Source organism: Elgaria multicarinata, chromosome 8 (genome assembly GCF_023053635.1).
Source record: "Elgaria multicarinata webbii isolate HBS135686 ecotype San Diego chromosome 8, rElgMul1.1.pri, whole genome shotgun sequence".
Taxonomy (NCBI): domain Eukaryota; kingdom Metazoa; phylum Chordata; class Lepidosauria; order Squamata; family Anguidae; genus Elgaria; species Elgaria multicarinata.
This window is the reverse complement of record NC_086178.1, coordinates 37,716,579-37,736,129: the sequence shown is the minus strand read 5'-3', so window position 1 is coordinate 37,736,129 and position 19,551 is coordinate 37,716,579. Positions and strand designations below refer to the sequence as shown.

General features: G+C 38.7%; 1 protein-coding gene across 1 annotated transcript in view; it reads left to right on the top strand.

Moving 5' to 3' along the window:
• The window catches only part of RASA2 (RAS p21 protein activator 2), a 51,581-nt gene that overhangs the window by 11,801 nt on the left and 20,229 nt on the right, over positions 1 to 19,551 (top strand). The window contains exons 4-12 of the mRNA XM_063132165.1: positions 551 to 645; positions 4,415 to 4,491; positions 6,701 to 6,784; positions 8,811 to 8,883; positions 12,123 to 12,199; positions 13,326 to 13,424; positions 15,517 to 15,673; positions 17,763 to 17,911; positions 19,071 to 19,185. Coding sequence (XP_062988235.1) covers positions 551 to 645; positions 4,415 to 4,491; positions 6,701 to 6,784; positions 8,811 to 8,883; positions 12,123 to 12,199; positions 13,326 to 13,424; positions 15,517 to 15,673; positions 17,763 to 17,911; positions 19,071 to 19,185 — 926 coding nt within the window. The remainder of the gene's footprint in view (positions 1 to 550; positions 646 to 4,414; positions 4,492 to 6,700; positions 6,785 to 8,810; positions 8,884 to 12,122; positions 12,200 to 13,325; positions 13,425 to 15,516; positions 15,674 to 17,762; positions 17,912 to 19,070; positions 19,186 to 19,551) is intronic.

Here is a 19,551-nt window from a genome sequence, read left to right as displayed (position 1 = left end):
TGGAATAACTCAAAGCCATAGGCAATCATCTTACTCTTTTAAATATATATGATTCAGTCTTTCCTTCCAGATAAGTGAGCAGTCCCACCCCCTCCCAGCTGTCATCAATCTGAACCGCCCATAGAGCTCTGGCTATTGGGCGGTATAGAAATGTAATTAATAAAATAATAATAATAATCAATCTTGCTGTATCTGGAGTTGTTGCTGGATTGCATTTGAGGAAAACTGCTTAGGATATATCCTATCATAACTGATGTCCTCCATATGTTTTGGATTTCGACTCTCATTAGCTTCAGCCAGCATGGGTAGTGGTTTGGAATGGCCAGTGGCCCAAATCATCAGGAGGGTGTCAGATTTGGGAATGCTGGTATAATTATTCTTTTGCTATCTTCTCTAGACCTATGCAAGAGATGTAAAAAAAATAATCTTAAAATGAGAATGCCAGTTAATAAATAAGTTTAACAGCCATGTAAAACTTTCACTCGTTTGACTAATACAGTCCAATAAGTGATTGCAGTCATATCTGACTTGTTTATTTTCTCTCTATTAGGTAAAGTAGCTATCAAAAAGGAAGACTTGAGCATACATTCTGGCAAGGAATCATGGTTTATACTTCAGCCTGTTGATTCTAATTCGGAGGTTCAGGTAAAACTTAAAAAATATGAAAGTATTGTATAAATAGAAAGTCTTGCATTTCTGAAGTAGTGTGATGCACAGTGAATTAACAATAATGAAGAGAGTAGGGAGAGTGAAGAGAGCAGGGCTGCTATGTTTTAACTGTTTTATTCTGTTTTTATTTTCATTTTGTACACTGCTCCAAAATTTTTCAATGGGGAACATTATATAAATATTCTAAATAAATAAATATGTTTGGTGGTGATCCCTCAGCAACATATAGCCTCTGTGTAGCTAGCTAGTTCTTATTAATCCTGACCCTTCTTTGAATCCTTCTTAGAGAGGCTTATGGCTTTTTGCAGTTGGGTAGTGTAAACACTTTCAGCCCTTGTTTAGAATAGAGTTGACGAAGACAAGTCTAACTTATCCATGACAGAACAGGTTCTAAGTCTGTTCTTTCCCTAAGCATGATAACACATCTCTGATATATCACAGGTGGTACAATTTCATTTGAGCTATTTTATAAATGCTCTATAAAGCTCATTGTACAACTTCTTGATTAAGCAACAGTTTTAGTTGTCCTTAAAATAGTACTGATATATGCAGTTAATTGTGCAATAGTGGCAAATGTGGAGCTGAATGTTGGAAGTTGGGCTTCCAATATTTTGGGCTTAGTTGTAAGCAAAGCAAACTAGCTTTGTATTAAGCTGTGCAGAATTGTGATCTGGGTGTGATATTTGAGGGAATGTCCCTGCCAGATAAGTCTCTAATAAAGATATTTCTCACTGTTCCTTAGATATTGTGGGGTTTTCCCCAGCCTTGTGTTACAGTGTCTAAAGTGCTGGTTAGAGGAGACTTGGTTGGAAAAATGGAATAATAGCTATATTCAGTATTATTAGTATTAGTATTTATTAGATGTCTATACTGCCCCATAGCCAAAGCTCTCTGGGCAGTTTACATAAGCTACAGATTGGATGAAGTACTGAAACCAAGTCAAAACAGCATCTCTTGTTTCTAGGGCCTTAATCAGAACACATTTTTGAGTTGCTTTTCTCCAGTAGCTATTTTATTTTAAAAAAGAAAATGTGAGCTGGAAATTGCCTTGTAGAAAATCTGAGATTCATGAGATGCCAAACCCTGTGCATGCTGTCTAAAGCCTTATTTACATGTCAGCACAATTGTATACACTTAATACACAGTGAAACATCTAGATCCCTTTAAACATGAGTACAACCCAGATTGGTAAACATGGGCATGATTCAACCAAAGGTATGCCCTTATGCACCCCATTGACAAGAAATAAAGTATGCGCTTTACGTGCTATCTGGATTGTGTCCTCTACTGATGCCAGTAATTGCCTTAAAGGATCCCCTTGTGTTTTCGTTTCAAGAGAGCAGTGCTTTCACAAGCCTTTAGGATTTGAACTGCTTCAGACAACTGTCATTTAGAATCTTTCATAGGCTGAATGGCTAAAGCAGGTATGGGGAGCCTGTGGCCCTCCAGATGTTGTTGGACTGCAACTCCTATCACTTCCAATCAGTATGGCCAATTGGCAAGGATGGTGGGATTTGCAGACTCAAACATCTGGAGGGCCACAAGTTCTCCATCCCTGACCTAAGGCATATTTGAAAGCCTCTGCAGTACACTAAAACCTGTTAATTACAGAGATGCTCAGTGTTTTGAATCCGGAAGTGTTTTGACAGTGACTTATTTATTGCTTCCTAAATAACAAGCCTATCTTGCTTAGGGTGTGTACATGCAGACACATAATATTTCTAGCAGTTCATTTCCATGGTTGAGTTTGTGCACAATCCCATTTTTTCAAAGTGAGAATTTTGAAGCTGTGACATAGGTTAGCCTTCCTTGCCTAAAACTGTAATGGAAAAACTGAGTAGAAAAATTTGTATACACATAATGCCAACATTAATCTTATAAGTTAAGTTTGAAGTAAGAGCATATTTTGTAAATTTCCACGTTTGAGCCTAACAATTTTCTGTATAAAAATATTGCAAAATAAGTGCAACATGTCTAGCACTTCTCTGGCACCCACCAAGTTCATGGCAGTGATATGTAAATCCTGCTCTCACACAACTAGTCAGTCAGTTGTAGGCATCCATTTGGCAGTTGGGACTAAACAGGTTGCCTACTCTTAGCTTATTTTTATTAAGCAAGTGCTTGGTTTTAGGCTGAATGGAAGTGTTATCTGTGATAGACTGGATGACTTTCCACACTCAGTTGGATGATGAAATCAGATGACTTGGTACTACCCAGCTGTGTAAAAGCAGAGTGCTATCTGGAACTGTGGTAAAGGAGTAATTTGTAGCCTTTATGCATTAAATCCTTCATTAGCAGGCTTTCGGTGTGGGAGGTGAAACGGGAGAAGAACAGGGTTATTATGGTAATGTGGGCTTACAGTATCGAGTTCTCCTTGAGTTAAATACTACATAATAAGCTTTCCTGCTCTGTTTCTATCCTAAATGGTAGAATATTTGGATTCATAAAGTGGGTTAGAATGAACCTACCGATTGTTGGTTCTGTTGAAGAGTATTAAACAGTAGAAATACACTTCGTAATTGCTGTAATGTAAGAGTGTTGTATAACTGGTTATAGATGTATCTTAATCCCCAGTTTTAAAGTTCTGTATACTAAGAACATAATGGTTTCTTTGCTGGATCAAACCCAAGATCCATGTAGTTCTAGCCTCCACCTTGAACTCTGGTTACATGCCCCTGGGACTTTTACAGGCAACATATCATTGTGATAACAATCCCTGGTTTTGTTGCCCATCTGACATCAAAGGTAAACTACCTCTGAACATGGCTGTTCCCTTCATCCACCATCGTTAATTTCCATTGATAGGTCTGTCCTTTAAGCTTTCCAGTTTTGGCTTCATTTTCATTTGTTTGTCATTTCAAAGGTACTGTGTGTAAGTAATATTGGTGCTCTCACTGTACATTGAGGCAACTGTGTGAATTGTTTGCAGCTATGTCAACTTAGTTATTTTTTTGTTCATCCCTGACTCTGCATAATTAATAGGTTAAATATACCAATGCCGATATATATTCTTAGAGGCCCACTGTTTTTCACCAAGCATTTTGAATATTCTATTACTGGTTTTGGCTTCTTGACTTTCAAACAATTGCTAATCTATAATAGGGTCCCTATCCTTTATCTCATGACTAAGTTCTCTTAAGCTTTGAAGATAAATATAAAAAACTTCTTGAAAACCCAAATTATTGAGTCATTTATGTTATTAGGCCTCTTGTCACACTTAACTTTATCTTGTGAGTTTTGCCACAGAGAATGGAAGGGCCATGTCAATATTTTTTGCCAAATTGGCAAACAGTATTGGTAAGGGTCAGCTTCAAAAAGTTTCTTATACATGATTCTGCTCTTGGAAAACAGGGTTAATGTGCTGTTATAGCATAGTAAGCTCATTATATGGATTGTGAGTTTCCCTGTTATAAGTTTTAAATGTGTAAGTCAGAAGAGATATAACTAGAGTCATATTTCTATGCACAACTCTTCTAGTGCTTGGTTCCATGATGTACAGTGGAACTTCTTCGGCCAGCAGGGGTTGAATCATGGTCTAAATTCATCAGTAATTTACAAAAGACAAATTCATTAGTACTTTGTTATACTTATCTGAAAGTACTATCAGGTTCTTTTGCTAGCACTTCTGTTACCTGAGAAGAATGATCAGAAAACATTTGAAAGCATGTAGAACTTCATTTTTCATATGCCAAGGGATATGATTTGATACGAATTCTTTCAACTGGAACTTTTTTTTTATTGACAGGGAAAAGTTCACCTCGAATTAAAACTGAATGAACTGATTACAGATAATGGATCAGTGTGCCAGCAGCTAGTAGTACAGTAAGAACATTTATCTGTTTTTTTTTTCTAGTTTTGCTTGCTTATGAAAAAGGGGGTATTTAAAACTGCTCAGACTGAAACTTTAGGGACCTTAGCCAGATTTACACCAAGCAGGATATAACACTTTGAAGCTGTTTTGAAAACAGTATATGGAATGTGTCATGGGACCCAACAGATGTCAAAAAAGACTGTCTTTTTTGCTAAGTGTAAGCTGCTCCGAGAGCCTTTTTTGGCTGAGGAGCGGGGTATAAGTATGATTAATAAATAAATAAATACTGTTATAAACTGTTATAAAGCAGTAGTGTAGATCCTGTCCTTTTCTTCAAGGAACTTGTCACAATCTGCCAAGAATGTTTCCAAGCAAACAATCTCTTTGCAGTTTTAGTGGCCTTTAATTGTTCATTTAGTAATGAGTAAATGCCACACACACACACACACACACACACACCGATCACCTTATAAATATTTTCCCCAAGTTTTCTTGGGGGAAACTGGTCTTTCCAAACCCTGCAAGCTTTTGGAGGTATGTACTCCTGACAAAAATAATACTTCAGTTCGCTGGTCTTAACAGTGAGCCCTACATGGCCCTTCCTGCATGCAGCAGTCACTAATCCTCCCACAACTTTTTTGGAACTACCCCCAAGGGGAAGTTCAGGCTGGGTTTCACCACCTTGATGGTCATATATAAATATTAATCATAAATACATTCAGAGACCTTGTTCAGATGACACATTAAACATTATGGCTTAGCGTGTCGTGTAACCGTGACTTAGCATGTCGTGTGAACCATTCCTAACCATGGTGGCTATATAAACCAGTTTAAACATGCTCACTAATCATTTGCTGCAGAAGGGTTAGCAGCCTAACCATGGCTTAGTGTGTTGTCTGAACAGGCCCAAAGAGTGTTTAAGCTTGAACTGTGTTGTGGAAGGTTTTCTGAAGTATGGGAGTTCAGTGTCCAAATTTTCCCAATCTGAATTTGCCCCTATCATTAAACCATAGATTGCACATTTCATGGTATAACACTGCCAAACTATGTTTGAAAAAATATTTTACTTTTGCAAGCCTCAGTAGGCAATTTGAATACCGTAGCTTCATTCAAATATATTATATTTATAGCCTTATGTACCATCTAGCCTTACACCAGGCTTAAGGCACCTGTGATCCACCCCCCCCCCCCACAGATGTTTGATTACAACTGCCATCATTCCTGACAATTGGCTATGCTGACTGGGGCTGATGGAAGTTGCAGTCCAATAACATGTAGAGGGCCATAGGTTGCTCACCCCTGTCTTACACTATACTACTCATATGACATTTTAGAATGTCTGTATAATTATTGTATGATTAAGTATGTCCCTGTTCAGACAACACACTAATCCATGGCGGTTAAGCATTTTGAGCTAAACATTATGGCTTAGCATGTCATCTGAACCATAGACAGGCTCCCACAGAATTGGTAAATTAATGATAATACCAGCTGTTAAATACACCTTGATTTTCTGTAACTGGTGCATTTCATCCAAGTTGACTGTCTTCATACCTTGAACAGAATGCAGTTTGAGTATGTTCATAGGTCTGTCATCTGTAAATAAAAACATTATTTGTCCTCACAGTCTTTAATTGTACACTGCCCAGAGAGCCTTTGCTAATGGGCAGTATAAAAATGTAATAAATAAATAAAATAATCACTTGAAGCATTGTTGAAGATTGGTAATATAATCCCTGCCAGTTTTGCTAAGCATACGAAGGAATTGAATGTTTCCAGTGGTGCTTTTCTTCATGAAAACCTCCAATCTGATGCCCTAAGTGCAATAGGATTCAGAATCTGTTGTGTCCTCAGTGTAGCAATATGCAGCACATAGTAAGTTTCCCTGCTAGCACAATGATATGGATCAGGTGCACAGAAAGTCAGTACCTGTTGACTGAATCACGCAGCTAATGTTGATAAATGTTACTAATGTAGCATGAAAAATGAGTTTGCTGTACGAGGAATGCAATATATTGTCTGGGTTTAAATTTTAGCCAGCTGGCATTAGGAATAGCATTGCAATGAAAACTATGTTTTGAATAGGAAGCCTATCCAAGTAGACATAAAAAAGATAATATGTAAAATCTGCATTAATACAATGCCTCTTTCTCCATCAGACTTGAACCATTATAAACAAACTGCAACAAGATTAATTTGTGTTTGTATTTTTAACTTTAGCTTGAAGGAATGTCATGGGCTGCCTCTTATCAATGGACAGAATTGTGACCCTTATGCTACAGTATCTGTTGTGGGCCCTTCAAGGTAATAATTTAATGGAAGCGAAAGATATATTTAATGATATTCAGAAGTAAATAACTCTTTGCACAAATTTTCAGTTGAACTGATGTATATACATGTCATTAAGCAAGGGATGATGGTGTTAATACAGCTTTGGGAAGGATTTAATATATTTCCTGACTAATGCTGTCTTAATTACTGCATATTATGCATAATCTATGTCAGATTTGAAGATAAGGCAAGAGCAGGTTTTTAAAAAACTAGTATGATTATTTCAGTACAAGGGGTTATTTGGATTAAGGAATGCTTGTCATTGCTGCATTCATTAATGTATTCCTTAATTTTATTTCATTGTTGCCCCTTTGTTCCTTCCAGGAATGTTTATTCTCAGCCCGTCCTCCCCCACCATTATACAGCCCTATCAAATAGGTGAGGCTGAAAGAGTGACTAGTCCAAGGTGGCAGGGATTTAAACCTCGTCCTGCCAGTCCTACTGTCACACTCTTTAAATACTTAAAAGGTTGTCACACAGAGGACGGCCAGGATCTCTTCTCGATCCTCCCAGAGTGCAGGACATGGAATAACGGGCTCAAGTTACAGGAAGCCAGATTCCTGCTGGACATTAGGAAAAACTTCCTGACTGTTAGAGCAGTACAACAATGGAACCAGTTACCTAGGGAGGTTGTGGGCTCTCCCACACTAGAGGCATTCAAGAAGCAGCTGGACAAGCATCTGTCAGGGATGCTTTAGGGTGGATTCCTGCATTGAGCAGGAGGTTGGACTCAATGGCCTTAGAGACCCCTTCCAATTCTACTATTCTATGATTCTAACTACCAGAAACATACTAGCCCTCTTCAGATGTTTCCCTTATGCATTGATTTATCTGTGAATGAGAAGCAGGCCAGTGGCAACTAGCCCCTCCCCTGATGTTCCGTGTACTGAGTAGCCCATCCTCCAGCATTCACACATACATTGTGAATGTCTACTGGGAGGAAGCTTTTGTGAGTACACCTGCACATGTGAAGGCTTTCACATGATCTGGAACCTTGTTCACATGGGTTTCCAGGTTGTGTGGAAGCCTTCACATGTACAGCTGTAGAAACAAATGCTCCATCTCTGCATGGCCCAGCTTCCCCCTCAAACACAGTCTTATGCATGGGGGGAGCATCTGAAGAAAGCTACTGTGCCTCAATATATGTGGAATTAGCAGAGGATATGGAAATTTTTAACAGATTAGTTTGTATATGCTTTGTATGATGAGTAAATGATGGTTACTGTATCTCATGCTGATGTTTCTAATCCATTTCAAACTGAAGTACTTGAGGCATTTCTTTTGTGGATAATCTTAAAGCACCCTTGAAATTCTATGCATACATCAGGGCTTTAACTTTTTTTTTATCATCATCCCACACAAACACACCACAACCAGCTTCTTAAATCCCCATTGCACAATGTTGTTAATGCCAACATCTGAAAATAAAATGAAAGTAATATATGGGTATATATCAGGGATGGGCAACCTCCAGGAGTTTATTCCTCCTCCCCCCATAATCCACTACCAAATATACTTTGATGGTGACCATAACTGCAGCAATTTTGCAGGGAAATAAGGCGTGTGGGGTGCGTATGCCTTCTTTCCAAGTAGACATTGTGCTTTTTCAAAGCTTCCAGGAGTACAAGCCATGAGATCCCCACACACTTTGTTTTACTGCAGTTTTGCTGACAGCACAATTTCAGTCGCAGCAGCAGGGGATCACAACGGGGGCTGCATGCGGCCTGCACACCACATGTTGCTCATCCCTGGCATATATAAAAATGTCACTTTGCATGCGGATACCTAGCTGTTCCAAATATTTAACTCATCGAATTCAGTGGGGCTACACAAATTCAAGTGATCAGTAATGCACTCAGTTTACTAAAAATGCCTTTCAGTTTGAAGATGTCTTCCATGAAAATATTGGTTAACTGCATAGTTTGTTCATATCAATACAGTATTTTTATAATTGTATGTTTTAAGTTCTGTATGGTAAAACTGTACCATATTGGAACAGGAATGACCAAAAGAAGACAAAGGTAAAGAAGAAAACAAGCAATCCACAATTTAATGAAACATTTTATTTTGAGGTAACTAATTTCCTATCAAAATAACCTATTGGTGTGTTGCCTGTCAGTTTATTCTGTTTTAAGCTTTTTTTGTTAGCTAACTACGTGCTAATTATGAAGGGTTTTTTTAAAAAAAGAAAATTGCATCAGTATACATGGCATCTTACAGAGTTTCAAAGGCAAAATAGGCTCCTTCCAAAGAGTTTACCATCTAATGGAGAAAGCAAGGGAGGGGGAGGGAAAGGCAAGGATGGTGAGTGATGGATGTGGCCAAAAGATGGGAATAGGAATGGGTTAAGCCAAACCCCTCACAAAAAAACAGGTTTGAGTAGGAATTTTCAAAGAAGAGAGCTGGCACCACATACTTGTTCAGGGAGGAATTCAGTGAGAGCTTTCAGTGCCGTAGCCCTTTCCTTTGGAGCTCCTTGTCCCTGGAACTCAGGCAGGTGTCAACGTTGTTTCCTCCTGGCACCTCCCCAAAAGAGGCCTATTCCAGGAAGCATTCCTTAATTGAGTAGCCATGGTTGTAACTGGTATTTTATTGGTATTCCATTTTAAAAAGAACAATTTTAATATGGTGTTTTAATCTTTTAATGTTTTACCCTGATATTCACCACTCCAGAATCTCTCTTAGATATGGAGCAGTATAGAGATGTGGTAAATAAATAAGTTTCCAAGGATTGAAGACAGTAAGGGAACAATGGGAAACCAGGGAGGGATGGTGCATAGTCTGAGTGATGGTGGCAGAAGAATTTTAGATAAGAGGGCAAAATAACCGAGTTATTAAAAAGGAGGGCCAAAAAAGAAGCATGTAGTAGACAGTGCAGGAGATCACCAGAGAGAGAGAACCAGATTTTTAGACAACATGCCGTAGAGCAATAGGCTGCTGCTTCTGTTTTTATGTGATACAAGGAGCAACTGATCAAATATGGAGAACATAGGGAAGAGAAGAATTAAGTCAGTTCAAGGTTGTGTTTATTTACATAAATGTTTAAATGCTGCCCTTTAGCCCAATAAGTGCCCCCCAAACAGCTAACAACATGAACTTAAAAACTATGTACAATCTAAATTCTAAACAAAAAAATAACAGAAAATCAAACTATAAATTAAAGCAATTCCTGGTTAACATTTGTTATTGGGTGGATTCAAAAATATAAGACATAAATGAATAATGCAATGAATGTTAATGATAACAGATATTGAGAATGATTGAGGAATGGAATGCTAGGGAGAAAAGATGAGTAGCCCAGTTTTGGGGATATTGAGTTTGAGAAAGTGGTAGGATATCTAAATACATCTATAAGACAGGGTAGGCAGAGATGCGGGGCTGGACAGAGTGGGAAAGCTGTGAGGTAGAGAAGAATGTAGATGTTACTGCGTGTAAGTGTTACAGCATGTCAATAGCATGTAGATGTTACTGCAAAACATTGGATTAGATTAGATCACCTAAGGGGGACTGTAAAGAAAGACTAGCAGGGTACCAAGAATAGAGTCATAGGGCAGAGGGAGGAAGAGTGAAGACTGAAGAGAAGTTTCTTGTTGAAAACATTCAGTGTGTGATTTGACAGATAAGTGAACAAGCTGGCATCAATCAGGAAACCTAAGGTATAGAGGGAATCGAGGAGGAGAAGGATAGCCATGGAGAACAAGGACAGAGTAGAGAGCTTTGGTTTGATAATTTGGGAAGATGATCTAACATTTTAACAAGAGTAGATGGTTCAGGGCAGAAGCTAGTTTGTAGGGGATCAAGAACAGAGTTGAAGAAGAAAGTCAGAACAGTACAAGTTAACAACACGTTTCAGGAGTTTGGAGGTAAACAGAAGAAGCTAGTTTCCAACATGACTGGGAATTGAGTGGCATTAACCTTTGTTGGAAGATTTAAATCTGGACAGCCAAATCTGAAAGCATCTGATAATGCAATCCTATATATGTCTACTCAGAAGTGCTCCCCATTGAGTTCAATGGAACTTATTGTCAGATAAGAACATAAAATTGGGTCCAAGTTATGTCTGCCTCACAGAAGAGATTTCAGTTAAAGATACAGCTCAAAATGTGTTGAACTCTCTTCTCCATCTTTTGAAATCAATCTTCATTTGTTCTCAATTTCTGACCATAGTTTTTGCTTCATATTTCTTCGGCACAACACTTAATGTTAATTTGTTCATGAAGATTCTCCATTATAGCTTCTACTGTATGGGGCTTGAAATGCAATCTTTGCTATCAATGATTTGAGTCCATGACTATCCTCAGCCACGTTTCTGTTAATGTTTGCTGTTAGTGAAGCAAATATTAAGTGTATAAAAACTGCTAACCTACTGAAATGTGATTAAGCAATACATGTTGCAAAGTTGCAGGCAAAACACTTGTTAAAAAGTAAATAGTTTTTATTGAATTATACATAAAATACATTATACAGTGCTGAAAATGAATAATCCATAAATAAAGTGGCACAGCTGCCTTTGATAAGTGTATACAGCTTTCATTGTAATTGGTGATATAAGCAGCTTGATGCTTTTACTGGTCAGAAAGCAGAAAGTAACTTATTCTTATAGTAAAATTAGATATAAGTGAGGCTCAGCTATATGCTGAACAGCTACAAATGCTGACTTCAGTACAATATTGACAGTATTTCAGAACCACTTCACGATATTTTAGTTGGATCCAGACGTAGACATACTAAATTAAGAGCCATTGATTTCAATGGGTTTACTCTTACATATGACAAGGTCTGGATCCAATGCAATGCATAGCTTTTAAAATACCCAGGAATAGGATTAATATTCCTCTTAACTGAATAATAAGCTGTGGTATGCATAAGTCTGACGATTTTCATCTTCCACATCTGCCTTTCTTCACACAAGTGAGAATCCTTTCCCTTTGACTTGAAAGCTAGCACTGGCGGGGAGGGGCTAGCTCTAGGCAAACTTATGCCACGCTCTGTGCAAGGGGGAGAGAGATGGTGCTATTCTCTGGAGAGCACGGTAGGCATCCTTAGCCATCAAGACTACAGGCAGCCTTGAAAAGAGCATCCTGTAGAAGTCTATACAGATCTTGATGGAGGGATGCTAGTTGTGGTCCTTTACTATCTCTAAACCTTGCATTTAATCATAGGTGTTTCAAGACATATTGGGAAATGTTTTTTATTTAAGTTTAATTCTTTTCCTAGTTAATGAGTAATATTAGGAAGGCATAAATTTCAGAATGGGGATTAAACGGGTAATACAAAAGGAGAAACAAATTACTTTGAGTTTTACTTACAGGTAACCCGGTCCAGTAGCTACACCAAAAAGTCACAGTTTCAAGTGGAAGAAGAGGATATCGAGAAGCTGGAAGTCAGGTATATTCTTTAGCATATTAATTTTGCTGTTTTCGTACAAAACAGTAAATGTGTTTTATAATGAAAGTATAAAGTTACTCAGTGACTGCTGAGAATGGTCAAGATAATGAAACTCCAGAGAAGACACACATTAAAGGAATTGTAGCATATTCCTGTCTATATTAATTTAAGACTTACAGTGCAATCTTATGCATATCTACTCAGAAATAAGTCCTGTTAAGTTCAGTAACACTAAACCTCCTCCCGCAAATAACTGTGCAGAGATTAGTAGCCTAATCATTGCAGCTGCCCTGGGGCTTGCATTCTTCTCTTCCTGCCTTCTTTGCTGTGGGGGAAAGGTGCCTATACCTGAGAAGGGGAGCAGGAAGGGAGTGGACAAACCCAGGTCCCACTCCTGGTCTGTTCCAGTATGATCTTGAGAAGGTACTGTCATCTGAGCTGAGGATAGGGAATAGCTTATTTCTTAAGCTGGCTTCAACTGAACTTCATCAGTAGTATGGTTTCGAACACACAACTTAATATCGCAATAGATGTATCTTTTAGAGAGGCAAGGAAACATCAGTCATGCCACAACACAATGGATTTTATTTTTTTCTTCTTAATATATGTGCTGTCTTAACAGAAATATCAGTGAGGTAAGACTCAACAACCCAAATGGACTGCATGCCTTTGGGAGACTTTTAGCTTTTTAGGTTGTGAGAATTTGAGCTGTTTTGGCTTTTTTTAAAAAAAATCAATGCATGTGTCATTGAAGTGTTGCAGCTTAGTCAGAATGACAATAAAATAGGATTATTAATCAAATGAACTGTAAATGCCTGAAAAGAAAATAGTAGTCACTTGTTTTTTCTTTGAGTGTCTCAATATCATCCAGTATGGCTTTTATCTTACTGATAAAGCCTCATTTTAACTACTGTGCTGACCTTCCTATGGTTGCCTTTTATAGAAATATGACATTTTCTTCCTCTTAACTTAAACGATTGCGTGTGAGATTATAACCTTGTTTGTGTGCATGCTGAGTTGGTGTGGTGTTCTATGTGATATTAAATCAGATGATGCCTCTTAAATTATATGAAAGATAATTATGATGGTTACAACAGTAAATGATTAACTTTAGTTTAATTTTCAGGGTTGACTTATGGAACAATGGTAACTTGGTACAGGACCTCTTCCTAGGAGAAATTAAGATTCCTGTAAAGATGTTAGGAAGTGATTCCACACAAGCTTGGTAAGAAATTGGGCAAAAGAGCAGTTGCCACACTGTTGAAATAAAGTACATGTTTTGTAGTATGTATGACAGTGTTAAAAGATCTGTAACTGCATACAAGCAGTCACACTACCAGTTGTTTCCTGCAAGATTAGATAGCTTGTTATGGCCTTCAGTATCATTCATTGACTCCACTCCAGCTGAATTTTGTCTTATTTAGGTCGCTCATTGACCTAAATAATAACAAACCACACTTTTCAAAATTGTGAGTTGTCATGAATGAGGCAGTATGCTGGTGCACACTGCCCGATTGCTTCTGCTGCAAGCAGGAGTGATTAAACAACCTAGGGATACACCATCCCTGTTTTTTTTGCAGAGATATGCAAACTGTGGCTTGTCTCTCCCCCAACAAGCTAGAGAAATTGTTCTTGTTAATTTCTCTGGTGGGTTGTGGGGGAGAAGCCAGAGTTCCTGGTTTGGATATAATGCTAAACAAACGACAGACAGAAAGCCCCTCTGGAGCCAATAGAAAAAGCTAGTGGCAACTAATTTTAAGTCCCATTGGCAGAGCAATCATAACTCTGCCAAAGGCTGGCCAAGACACATTAGGATGAGGCAGAAGAGACCCTGCTCTGGTATTCCTGTGCAAAGCCCCATGGTTGTAGCCGAACTATCATTAGTGTTTGTACAGGCAGTACAGACCCAAATGGGGCATTCCAGGGGCAGGAACAGTGTTCGATCTGCAGGATCCTCCTCACTATCATGGATTGATGGGTGTTGGGGAACACAGAACTAATGATAAAAAAAATAAAAGCCTGCCCACCTTCTACTCTGGGTGGACTGAACTGGCAGGACTTGGGAAGCCGTTACTCTGTTAGTCATGGCTAACATTAGTTAAATTGAGGCCAGTATCTTAGGACAGGCAGTCTTATGGTAGCTTGGACAACATTACATTATAATGGTACGTCAGTAAACATGTGTCATCTTCATAGTTATAAACTACTGGCACACTGAAGGTGACAAATATAAATAATTTCTCTTGTCATCATTTGAGCGTTTGCAGATCAAAAAAGAAAGTAGCCGGATAGTACCAAAACACACAAACATGCCAGGGATGAGCAGACTTCAGTCTTGGTGGCCTCCTTTTTTCTTTTCTTTTTAAACAGCATTGCTGCTGTTTTTATCTGGTTGAGCTTTTATTTATTTATTTTATTTATTTATTTATTACATTTTTATACCGCCCAATAGCTGAAGCTCTCTGGGCGGTTCACAAAAATTAAAACCACAATAAAACAACCAACAGGTTAAAAGCACAATTACAAAATACAGTATAAAAAGCACAACCAGGATAAAACCACGCAGCAAAATTGATATAAGATTAAAATACAGAGTTAAAACAGTAAAATTTAAATTTAAGTTAAAATTAAGTGTTAAAATACTGAAAGAGAATAAAAAGGTCTTCAGCTGGCGACGAAAGCAGTACAGTGTAGGCGCCAGGCGGACCTCTCTGGGGAGCTCATTCCACAACCGGGGTGCCACAGCGGAGAAAGCCCTTTATATTGTATTTTATATTATGGTTTTATACTGTTGTTTTATACCTTGAATGGTTTTAATTTTTGTGAACCGCCCAGAGAGCTTTGGCTATTGGGTGGTATAGAAATGTAATAAATACATAAATAAATAAATAAAATAATACAATCCCTGTAGTCCATCAACATTGGTTGAATTTACATTGCAAGAAGGCATACTCTGTATCTCCTAACACCTAAAACATAACTATCTGTTAAATGAACCTGAGTGTCACTTGCTTCAAACCATAAAAACTGCATCTGGAAGTCCACCTTATTCAGCATTCTTTGTAAGAACCCTAGAAGCCAGCAGCACTAACTGGTCCGCTAGCAATGAGCTAATGGACTGTGATTTACCTATTTCTGTGATGTTCTCTTTATTTGCAACATAAATATATGCAAATTTTACCCTATCAAAAAGTAAAGCTATTACTTTTTAAATTTTAGACCTAATCTTCCTGGTAGATTGTGAACAAGCTGCAATGTCAGGTTATGTCACTCAGAACATGCCTTAAACCTTGCATTTGCTTTCTTCTTTTTTTAAGGTACCTTCTACAACCAAGAGATAATGGAAATAAATCTGCTAAAAGTGATGATCATGGATCACTTAGACTGAATATATGTTATGCTGAAGACTATGTACTTCCATCAGAGTACTATGTTCCTCTCAGAGACTTGCTGCTAAAGTCATCAGAAGTTGAGGTACTCTCCTTTTCAGAGACTCTGACAATTCTAGAGGAAATGAATGCAAAGCCACCCCCTCGCATACTACTTTTGCCTGTTGGTCAGTGCCAAATATCTGCCTTGAATTTCTTTTAAAAGCTTCAGAAGGATGTCCAAATTAGCGGTAGTTCCAATCTGAAACAAGCAGACGTTCGTGCTTCATGTAAAGGTTGCATTTCAAACGCTATTTGATCTGGCTGGTATGGGAGTCGCAATTCAAATAAAGTATTCTAGGCATGTGTAAGCCCTTCTGTGTGCCTAAAGGACTTCTCTGGATGTTAAGAATTACAAGTGCTATGTCATTTAGCCAGCCAGCAAGCACGGCCAGCACTCTTGTTGCCCCACCTTGACAGGAAAATTATCCCAGCTTTTGTTTTCTACCTCTACTTTCTATTGGAGTTGAAAGTTTCTTTTGAGTTTCTTCTGGGCCTAATCTCTATTTTCCAGAGTTGAATATTTTACCCTACTTTTGCTTCAATCCTTCCCACCCAAAAATGAAACTGTGGCAAAAGCCTAATGAGCCCTATGCCCAAAGTATTTGTATAAGTCACAGAAGTTAAAGCATTCTGACAGCACGTTTCCTTCCTGTAAAATGGGGTGGGGAACCTTCAACCTGCAGGCCTAATCTCACTTTCAGAGGTTCCTAGTATGGCCCCCCTCTGCAGACCCTGGGCCCTCCACAAGCACAGCCTCTCCCCTAGAGGCTACCAGAGACTCCAGGAAAAGAATCCCCATGTTACCTCCAATCTGGGATAATTTGATAACAATAGTATTCCCCTGTGCCCCCCTCCCAGTGGGAAGGCAAAGAAAGAGAATTGGGCAGGATCAGATGATGTCATGGGACAAGACTTTCAGGATTGGCCCTGAACATTTTAGGTCATCTGTGCCACCAGCTTGGTAGGGAGATGGGGTGCAATCTGGCCCCAGACCAAAAGTGGTTGCCACCCTGATGTAAGACATTCCTGTAGCAAAGGGTCATTAGATCCATTCTCAGTAGATGGGTCAGAAAATGCATTGCCTTGGCTTATGGATCAAAAGGATAGTTAGTCCCCACTGCCTGTAATTATGGCCCACTCTGATGTGGGGCAGCCACTTTCGCGTTTTTGAATATTAATATCCCTGTAGAGAATATTATATTGTAGCCACTTGGGGCACAATAGTTTCCTGTACCTCCTTTGGCAGAAGGATCCTCCAGGAGGTACTGGCCTTATAAGGTTTATCCCGGGGTCGTCCCTGCCTACTCCCGGGATATCCTGTGTGTCATTTACATGAAAAGGGATGACCCCGGGATGATCCCGGGATAAACCTTAGGTCTAGCTAAGGCCACTGTAAAGATTTGCTGGATGTGGGCACTGTTCTTGGCATGTTTTAATGCCTGTTGTCCTGTGAACTGAAAGAGAAAGGAAAGGCAGACTTACTGTGGGGGGGGGTCTCTACTATTGAGCACACAAGGAAGTAGGTAGACCCAGTTAATGAAACTACTTGTTTGAGAAAAGAAAGTGTAATTATGTTTACATGGCTTGCTTTCCCTTAGGAGAAGTTACAAACTACTGAGGATTCCCTACTAAGTTGTCATATTCATGTTTTCTTTTTTTGCTTTACTTTTTCACTCATATTTGAGTGAAATTCCACCACCACCCCATCCCCTCATGGCTATTTTTTCAGCTGAACTGGAAAGGTACTCTTCTCTTGATGGGATGTCACATTCTTTGGCTGTAACTTTTGTCCGAGATGTGTTAGCCTCTTGTTGCCTGCTCTCCTTCCTATGGAACAGTAGGGAGCCTTATAAATCCAACATCCATTTGTGACATCACAAAGGTGACCCAGAATATTAACATTTACAGTGAATTTAGTATGTCATGATTGACGGTAAACAGCTAATAAATGTTACGAGTTCTACTTGAATGAGTTTTCTCTTGAATAAGTGACTTGCAATCTAACCATCATATGTTATCTACTGCCAATTTAGAACATTTTCATTCTTAAATGTATTCAAATTCTGGACTTCAAATTGTTTTACTAGTTGGTGTAACTGGTACTTATTTTGGCCACTTTCTCTTTTTTATAGCCAATTTCTGCTTCTACTGGTTACATTTTGGCTGAAGTGTGTCCTGATAAATATGATGCCATTTTGCCTCTTGTAAGATTGTTGCTTCATCATCAGACACTAGTACACTTTGTCACTTCAGTGGCAGAATTAGAATTGAATGATACCCAGTAAGTGCTTGATTTTCCCCCTTTCCCCCATATTTGTGACCATGACAGGTAGATATGTCTGTGAAACTTGTCTCACACACTTTTCTGTGAAATTATATTTGTCAGTAGATACTGTCAGTCTTTTGCTCCATCAGACTACATGCCATTGTTGGCAAAAAGTATAAACAAGTCATTCAGGATCCTTTTGATGAGTATGAACTGTAACAATTGGTTGATGCTGGTGCAAAATGCACATTTGACAGGGATATGTAATGCACTCACCAGTAGTGAGCGCATTTTATATTTACGTTCTGGCAAGCCCCATTGATCTCCTGAACCTGAAAAAGGTCAGGGGAATCTGCCAAACCTTGTCCCCCTCACCCACAGCTCAAGACTTTGTCCTGTCAATCATGTTGGGCTCAGAATACTGCTGAAGTTTGGCATGATCTCAGAAATAGGACCCCACCCTTCAACTCTTGGTGAGAGGGCAAGATCAGAGTGAGGATAAATTTAGGTGGATACTAAGGTTAGCCAAAATTTGTGGGCCTCTGATATGTTAAAAATAATCCATATGTTCCCATTGGTTTGGATAATTTTCCTGGACCTTCATTAATACTGAGTTACAATATTGACTGATTTGTTTTGTTTTGATTTGGTTTTTTTAAAATAAATATTAAATGATGTAGCACCTAACTGCAGATAGAACCAGAAGAAATACAGAAAGAACCGTTCAAGAAAGGAATACCTAAGAAGATAGGGTTTTGCCTTCTGTATCTTAAAACTTGCTAGATTTAATCATGAATGAGTTTTCTGATCTAGGTTTCTGTCAATTGTTAGGAGGATAGATTTTTCCTTCCAGCTCAGCATAGAGATGACTTGAAGCTGATAATTAGCTTGGCGTCCAATAGACACAAACATTTCATTATTAGTTACTTGAATATTATATTAGAGAGTTTTTTAAAAGCTGTTTTTTGAATACAGGAGTGGGGAAAGTGTGGCCCTCCAGATGTTGTTGAACTTGCCAACATGGTCAGGGATAATGGGGTTGTAGTGCAACATTTGGAGGACCACATGTTCCCCAGCCCTAACGTATGAGCTGGAATTACTCCGCAGATAACTTTGGCTATGATTTATACATTTCTTCTGTCTTGAATTCTTAATTATTCATATTGTATTGCAGAGAAGCAAATACAATCTTCAGGGGAAACTCTTTAGCTACTCGATGCCTAGATGAGATGATGAAAATAGTGGGAAAGCACTACCTGAAAGTTACCTTAAAACCAATTCTAGATGAGGTATGGTATTGCATAAAAACTTTGGGAGCATATTGGGCATGCTGGAAAAATGGCAGACGCTTAAAAATACATGCTAATACCTGAGAATTTGAAACTGTTTACAGCTTTGTGCCAGCCTAAAATGTCTATATTGCTGTCTAGAGACCTGACATATTACTTCCAGTAGTGTGCAGGACTTTTTAGTGGACAGGTTTCGGACGCTTGAGAGCCCCAGACTAGAACCTTCATAGCACCTCCGCAGCCAACACTGCTTTCCTTTCCAGAGGCTTCTTGCAACTCCTTGGTCTGGTTCAGACAACACACTAAACCATGCTGCTTAATACTTGAGGGAGCGCCTCTCTTATATATGCCTGCCTGAGACTTAGC